An 8,603-nucleotide genomic window follows, 5' to 3' on the forward strand; every position below is an offset into this window, starting at 1 on the left:
AATTCCCCTAAACCATAGGGACCATTCGTGTAATTTACTTTTACTTTTCGTTTTGTTCATATTTGGGTAACTATTTTTTTGTACACGTCTAGGCAACGAACTTGTTGAAAGTGTTCACATCTAGGATTTAACCTGCTATAGCAGGTCATAATGGTCATATGTGAACACTTCCAACAAGTTTGTTACCTACATATGTACAAAAAAAAAATAATAAAAATAAAAATAGTTACCTATATATGAACATACCGAAAAGTTAATTACCTTGGTAAGTCATTTTCCCTATAATGAAAATAAAAAATGTGGAATCATGGTAAGGTCTTGCAAATCTAGTGAGGATCCAAGAATCTCACCATATATATTGCTTGAAAATGGGTCCTTCTTTGATTGGCGTTGTTTTTCGCTGGTAGGATCCTAAGTTCAAATCAAGATATAATGTGTTTTCTAAATCCTCGAGTTTTTTGTTAAAAAATAACAAATAAAATACAAAAATACAGTAAATCTAAGAAGACATAGATTTCAAAGCATATCATGGATTAATATATGGACACCATCAAATAATTTAAACTAACATATTAAATTGAAATCTACACCAAAATCATTTTAATTTATTGACAAAGTATTAACAATCAATCTTAATTTAAACATGAAATTTAAATTTTAATAACAAAAATGACATATGGGGATGGATGGGTACAACAAGGCTAAAGGAGGAATCGTTGGCCATAGTCGGTCTCGAAGTAATGAGAGGGGAAGAGGTAGGCATTTGTTATTATTTGATTTACTTAATAGATATCTGACAACGATTATTTGAAGATATCTAAATTCCAAACTAATATTAGTGAAGCATGGTGAATCTTGGGATATATTTTTTCTCAAATAAAAAATTTAAATTCAAAAGTGATGTATTTACTTTAGGTCCTTATATGTTATGAAGAGATTTAAACTAGGTTTTACAGTGGTTGTTCACTCGCTCCATGTAATGTAGATTTCTATGTTAGTGTCCCATCTCTAATTTGATAGACTCCTTTAAGCATGGTACCTTTTGTTTGAAAGTGCATTTGTTAGAATGTTTTATGTTGTGGTTATCAGAAAGCCACTATGGCATGAGTGTTTGGTGTCATTGATAAGTCTACATACATCTATTAGGATACATTTGTTATACCATAGGAAAATCCAGGTTATAGGTTCTTATCCGAAGGTGTTTTGGAATCAAATTTAACTTCTTAACCGATATCTATAACTCTTGTATATGCAAAGCCACAACAATTAGAAAGAAAACATCTTAAAAGAAAAAGAAACAATATCATTATGACCATACGCACCATGAAGCTCTAGCTAATTTGAGATGGATATGTAAAGTTATAATGCTCTATGAGGTTTATCAAGATACACAATAGTTGATTTCGACTTGATTGTATGACTTTTATACTTAATTTCAAGTTGTATGAAAAAAAATTAGGCTATATATAGGATTTTAATTAGAAAGAACTAATTTATTTGGGTTTAAATGACTAAAGACTTGACTATAAAATACAAAACCAAAATGGTAGAATTAGGATAAGAACTTTTAAATCTAATAAAGATCCAAATATATCACTACATATTTTGCTTCAAAATGGTCCTAGTATGACTAATGTTGTTTTTTGCTTGTAGAATCTTAATATCAAATCAAGAACCGATGTCTTTTGTATCTCTCATGTTTTTATTAATTAATAATTAATAAAATACAAATAAAAAATACAATACAACTAAGAAACATTGATTGCAAAGCATAATGTGGATTAATAAATGAATTCAATCAAATAATTAAAACTAACCAAACATATCAAATTGAAATCTATACCAATAACAAAAAGGGCATATAGGGATAAACACGTACAATGAGCCTTGATGAGGAATGATGTAACATGTGGTTGTAGTTGGTCTTGGAGTAATGGGAGGGGAAAAGGTAGGTAGGGGAGACGATGCGTCGAATATGCTATGTGTGTAAGTATGAGCATCATCGCATGAGCTGCATGTGCGATAGAGAGGTGGGTTCCAGTGTCAGACGCCATATTTGCAGGAACAAGAAAGGGATGAGTTAAAGGCTTTGGCGTCGGAGGTGAATTACGAAAGTGTTCCCGGCGTCGGTGTCAAATTTCTAAAGGGACGTGTTGTTGTGTGGAATGAAACTGTTTGTGGGATGGTGGCGGAGGAGAGCATATAATGTGTTGTGACCGACCCTAGATTTAGGGTGTTCAATTTATATGTAATTTTCAGAAATGGTCCTTAGAGTTTCTAGTCTTCATTAACTTTAGTATGAGGAAAAAAATATTTCTATATTAGCCTTAACAAATTATTCTAATAGTGTTGGATAAAATAAACAAACTTGATGATTTTAAAACATTAAGGATCATGTGTATTAATTTTTCAAAACATGGACCAAACTTGTAGACGAGTGTCAACCGCAAGGACCAAAATAATAATTTACTCTTAATTTTTTAAAATTTTGATTAAAGTTGACCTCTACTAATACACCAACAATCAATGCTGACAACTGTACGTTGACGGATCCTAGCTTTTACACCTCCATCCATAACTATTTGATTTCCCTCGATATCTTTAGATACTCATTTTCAATCCTATAAATACCTCTTAAGAACCCAACTCCATTCACATCAACTATTCATACTTCCTATTCCTTCTTCTATAACAATGGCTTCCGGTGCTCCTCTTCTCCTAACTCTCCTATTTTTATTGTCCGTTTTCAACTTCTCATTAGCAACTAGGCGACTCACTGAGTTAGTCCACGACTCGTTTCCCCTCATGCAATACCACAACGGTGCCCTCCTTACCGGCGACATCTCCGTCAACCTTATTTGGTATGGCAACTTCAAACCCACCCAGAAAGCCATCATCACCGATTTCATCACCTCCCTCTCCTCCACCTCACTCAAATCCCAAATCCAACCTTCCGTCGCCACATGGTGGAAGACAACAGACAAATACTACTCAAAAACAAAGAAACCCTCCCTCCGACTCGGTAAACAAGTATCCGACTCAGATTGCTCACTCGGGAAATCCTTAACGGACACAAACCTGCTCCAGTTAGCTTCAAAGGGTGAAGCAACCAACGCCGTGAACATAGTGTTAACTGCAAATGACGTAGTAGTCGCCGGATTTTGCTCCAGTACGTGTGGTACCCATGGCCACTCCTCATCTACCATTGTGAAAGGTAAAAGCGACAAGTTTGCTTACATCTGGGTTGGCAACTCGGAGACTCAGTGTCCTGGTCAATGCGCGTGGCCATTCCACCAACCGATCTACGGACCACAGGGTGCACCACTAATCGCACCGAACAACGACGTGGGTGTGGATGGAATGGTGATAAATCTGGCTACTCTTTTGGCTGGAACTGCTACAAATCCATTTGGGAATGGGTATTATCAGGGGGATGCTGGTGCACCATTAGAAGCTGCATCTTCTTGTCCGGGGATATTTGGTAAAGGGGCGTATCCAGGGTACGCAGGGGATGTGTTGGTGGATCCGACGACTGGTGCAAGTTACAATGCTCATGGTGTAAATGGAAGGAAGTATTTGCTTCCAGCTTTATTTGATCCATCGACTTCTGAATGCTCTACTTTGGTTTAATTCTAAACCCCAATAGAAGTAATCCGTATGTTGTAGAAAGTATTATATGAGGAATGCCTCAAAAACAATGTATTCCTTGATTCATATCAATTATTATTATTATTATTATTATTATTATCGTTATTATATTAGAAAGGCATTAGTTATTTAAGTATTACTAATATCTTATGTTTATTGTGGAAATATGTAGATTGTGTTGATAGTGGACAGTGGACTTGATAAGTGGGTATTTGGAAAAGAACTAACTAATATTGGTATTTACTCATACAAGTTTTTATTTTAAAACTTTTTAATGCTTTGTATAAAATATACCTTCAGCAAACCCAAAGAAGGAAATATTTTAAATGAGTAATTGAGATACTAATTAATATATGATATTTAATGATAAATAGTCGAAACACTTGATATAATATGGATATTTAAGACCAAATATACGACATTCAATAACCAAAACGCAAACACTTGATATCATGTGAATATTTTTACGATATTTTCTATAAAATAAACAAAAATACAAAAAAAAATCCACACAATTCCCTTCAAGGAACGAAATGCCACTTTTTTTAATGGCAAGACAAGAAAAATATATAAACTAATACCAACGAGAAGTAGAAAAAATACAAGGAAAAAGAAAAAAGCAACAAACAATGTAAGCATTACAGAACAGAAGAAAGGGGAAAATGGACAATAGGGGAAAAACTCCTGAAATGAAAAGGGATTCAAAGGGATCAACTGCATCAACTTCTAGACCTCGATCACACACTATATATGCAATCGCGTAGAAGCTAAAAGCCTTGACCTTACACCATAGTGTTGAAATCTAAAAAAATGGGATTGTTTCTTGAACTTCAAAAAGTCTGTTTAGATAAAAGTGTTTATTGATTTATGGTAAAATGAATTCTTAAAAAATTGTTTGGATTAATTTTTATGGTGGAAATGACAATAAGTCAATAAGTTAAAAAGTATTTGGTTTAAAATCTCCTTTTTAAAGTTATTAGGTTGTGGGGTGTCGTGATAATTTTACCATCGATATGCAGAAGTGGCGTGTTTAGCAGTGGTAAACACCTCACCACTATCCTAATCTTTGTAAGCGGCAATTTTCAACGGTGAGTTCTCATCGTTCAACTCACCGCCCATTAAAACAACTCACCAAACTCATATCACTTCTTATTACTCCAATGTATTTTTGGATTAGCTCATGGTACAACAAACCAATGCATAAATGTTTGACATCATGGCATGTGTGACTTTTAAACGGCAAATTCATGTATACTTTTTCTAATGCACATAATACTGCTCTTCAAGCATGAACCGGAAAAAAGGAGTTTGTAGGCAAAAATATCACCACGCTCCAATTGTAGGTAAAACATGGCAAAATGGTAAAAGCTTATGTTGTGCGTACGTAGCAACTTTTTACCATTGACAAAAATTGTATCACACCCTTTAACCTTATAGTAAAAAAACTAAAAACAGTTTTGAAAAGTCAAGTGGAGATGCTTTTGGAAATCTTTTTGAAGTATATTTTTTAGAAAGTGATTTTAGGATTACCAAACACTTTTTTTTTTACTTATTGGCTTTTCAAAAACATAATAAGTCAATAAGTTGTTTTGAAAAACAATCACAAACCCCCCCTAAGGTAGCACCATAGTCAATCTAGCGAGCCATTAATTATTGTGCTTCAAGATAAGAGTTACCATATTCTTTAAAGAAGGAAGCATCAACATATTAGTAATCCAAAAACAAGCAATGAACCAACTCGAACAGAAAAGGCACACCATTGTTAGTAAATACGGTTTAGGCTCACCTTAGGATTTAGGTATTCTCTATATAATCCTATATAGTTTTCTTTTGAATAATCAAGCTAGTAATTATCTATCATGATATTATAGTTCTAGGTTAAAACCTTACTATTGACCACAACCCACAAGCGCCACCATCTACCTCCTACGACCTTCTCTAATAGTCGCCGGATGCCTTCATTATGCTCAATATTTTGCCTTTTCTTCTTTCTCATCCTAAATAATAATACAGTCACTGACACCAAACCATACCTTCTTCCTTGGCTTCTTCTACTTCCTTGTCTGTGGTTACCTCCTCCTCGGCAGGACTAGTCCTGAGGATTCAAATGCCCAGGACAAGGCGGATAAAAAAGGCCCTTACGCCTTAATGTTTAACGAATTAAATTACATAAATTATTTTTTATTAAAATGACAATATACTTTATAGCAATAAACAGAGAAAAATCATAGTATTTTAATGAGTAATTACATATCGTAACAGCTAACCGACGATCCGTGAAGCTCTCCTAGCATTCTTGATAGCAAATTGGTTGATCAACTCTTTGTAGTCTATACTCTTTAAGATTTCGTTCTCGATAGATATCACCTCCAAAACGCTAAGTCTTTCTTGGGTCATTGTAGAGTGTAAGTAAGATTTCACAAACTTCAATTTTGAAAAACTCATTTCTACAGATGCGACATTACTGGAATAGTCAACAATATCCTATATGCAATGCTTGCATTTGAGAAATAATCGAGTTCGTTCAAAAACTTCAAAACATCTATGGAGTTGCTAAATTCATTGGTTTCCAACGTCTCAAATAATTTCAACTCCGTATAATGTTCCTCAGCATCAATATTTGATCTTTCTTCAAATTTGAGTCATTTTTCAAGACGATGACAATACGACTTAAGATCTTTATCTTCAATTCCCCTAAAATTACGTGGAAATAAAAAAACCAAATACTTTGTTATAATCATTGAATTGTTCAAATCTTGTCTCAAGAGAAGAAATAGCTTGATCAATAGTGCATAAGAAATAATTGACTCTAAAATTCTCTTCAGGTGTAAATAACACTTCTTCTGTACTTGAACTCTCATCAAACCTTTTTTTCCTTTCAATCAAATGCCATCGTGGAAATATTAGATCAATACCCATTTCAATAATAATCTCCTTAACTTCAACAATCTCTTTTGAAAAATCAGTTTCTCTATAATCCTTGAAGTACCGAATCAATTTGTTTATTTCTGTAATATCATTATCAAGATGAATATCCTTTGATTATAACTTCTTACTCACAATATTCACATGGTTTAATACTTCATACCAAATAACAGTTGATACCAAAAATTCAAAGTCACCAAGTTTTTTTTCTACTAGTGAAGTTGTTTCACTTATAATTGCAACATCATTATCTTTTTCTCCAACTTGAAGTAAAGCTTCTAGTACATCCACAAGTTGCAGGTTAATAGCCTTTACACTCTTAACACAGCTTTCCTAACGAGTTTGACAGAATGACTTAAGACTCCAAGTTTTAACATTATCTTTCAAAATTTCACACCTCTTAGTAGAATTTGCAAAGATAATATAAATACATTGGATGAATCCAAAAAAGTTATTTCTTTTAACACACTTGTTAGCCATATCACATAATATTAAATTAAATTAATGACAACCACAAGGAGTGTAAAATGCTCTAGGATTTATATCTAAAAATCTATTTTGCACTCCTTGGTGTTTTCCTTTCATGTTTGCTCCATTATCATTGCCTTTAACCACGTATATCATCAATTTCAAGACCAAGAGACTTTAAATCCTCAAGTTTAATATCAAATAATCATTTTCCAGAGGTATCATCAACATTCAAAAAACCTAAAAATGACTCCTTAATAGTAAGAGAATTATATGATAACTTTAAATACCTCACTATTATGGTCATCTGTTCTTGGTGACTTGAATTGAGAGTACAATCAAGTATGATTGAGTAGTACTTTGCATCCTTTATCTTCTTGATAAGTTCTTTTTTTTTTTAATTTCTTGAGCTATCAAAGATATTAGTTCGTTTTGGATTATGTGGCCAAGATAATGCACATGAAGCCCGTCGCTTATGATCTGCCGCACATGCTGTGACATCCCCATTTTTATGGCCAGAAAAGACCGCTTTTGTTTATGCTTTATAAAAATCAGAGTACTTCTTTTAATAAAAAGGTTGCGGAATTTGTTCCCAGTAAAACATGATAAATACGTTATCAAAGCATTTCTGAAGAAAAGTATTTTATTCATTTTAACACATTTGGAATGTCATCGTCAATACAGAAACATAAGCATAAACAGAACTTACATTGATTATCACTAGTGATATATATCTCTTTAATCTCTCAGTGTAATGTGACTTCATATCAACACCTATGATATAAATAAATTGAGTGGGCCGGGTTGGGAAACATGGTGAGTACATAGGGTTTTCAACCCACAGTAAATAAGTTTATTAACTTTATCAAACCAAACAAACCCGATTACCCGTTCCCGTTATCCTCACTTTACGTCCCAAAAACATCTAATACAAGGCACCTAGTCTAAGGACTTTCATCGGGGTAACAACACATGCTTCGGGGGTTCCTCAACAATTCATGTCAAATAAGGCGACCATGTGGGAGATGGAGTACTTCTGGTGAGCACACAGTTCAAATAAACACCTACAGGTTGCGAATCTGCAAGCGTTCCATTGGACTGTCTAGAATAGTTTGTGATCGTCATATGTACTCCACTAGATGATTGTATCATCAATAACATCGATAATGAGGCCTCTCATTATTTTATTTTGTCACACAACAACTATTACATCTATCCATGTTTTACCCAACACATTTTGTAGATATAAAATACATATACAATTTAAATTATTTAAAACGTGTATAAAATCGTTCATCCAACATAGATAGCAAGTATACAGGTAATATGCACACACAACACGTAATTTATATAAAATACTTCATATCTATGTGTAAGATGAAAGTAACTATGCACTCACATGAGAAGGTGGTGACTCGGCACTCGAACAACACTTCGATACTCTTAACACAATTTTCTTCGGATAAAACCTAGTATCGTTACCACTTGAGTTTAGTCTAATATTCACCAAGACTAATTAATAGTCTAGCTATTATTACTATTATATAAGCGTTAAACAGTAC

At 33.6% G+C, this 8,603-nt stretch overlaps 1 protein-coding gene across 1 annotated transcript; it reads left to right on the forward strand.

Annotated features, from left to right (window-relative positions):
- The first annotated feature begins 2,660 nt into the window (after positions 1 to 2,660).
- Positions 2,661 to 3,753, forward strand: LOC111906675 (protein PHOSPHATE-INDUCED 1). Its single transcript, XM_023902448.3, has one exon. The coding sequence runs from the start codon at positions 2,695 to 2,697 to the stop codon at positions 3,628 to 3,630; it is 936 nt and encodes a 311-aa protein (XP_023758216.2). The 5' UTR covers positions 2,661 to 2,694; the 3' UTR covers positions 3,631 to 3,753.
- The last annotated feature ends 4,850 nt before the right edge of the window (positions 3,754 to 8,603 follow it).

This window comes from Lactuca sativa, chromosome 9 (assembly GCF_002870075.4).
Source record: "Lactuca sativa cultivar Salinas chromosome 9, Lsat_Salinas_v11, whole genome shotgun sequence".
Classification (NCBI taxonomy): Eukaryota; Viridiplantae; Streptophyta; class Magnoliopsida; order Asterales; family Asteraceae; genus Lactuca; species Lactuca sativa.

What these genes read in the sequence shown, in the direction of transcription:
- LOC111906675 (XM_023902448.3), top strand. Translation starts at nt 2,695, where the DNA reads ATGGCTTCCGGTGCTCCTCTTCTCCTAACTCTCCTATTTTTATTGTCC.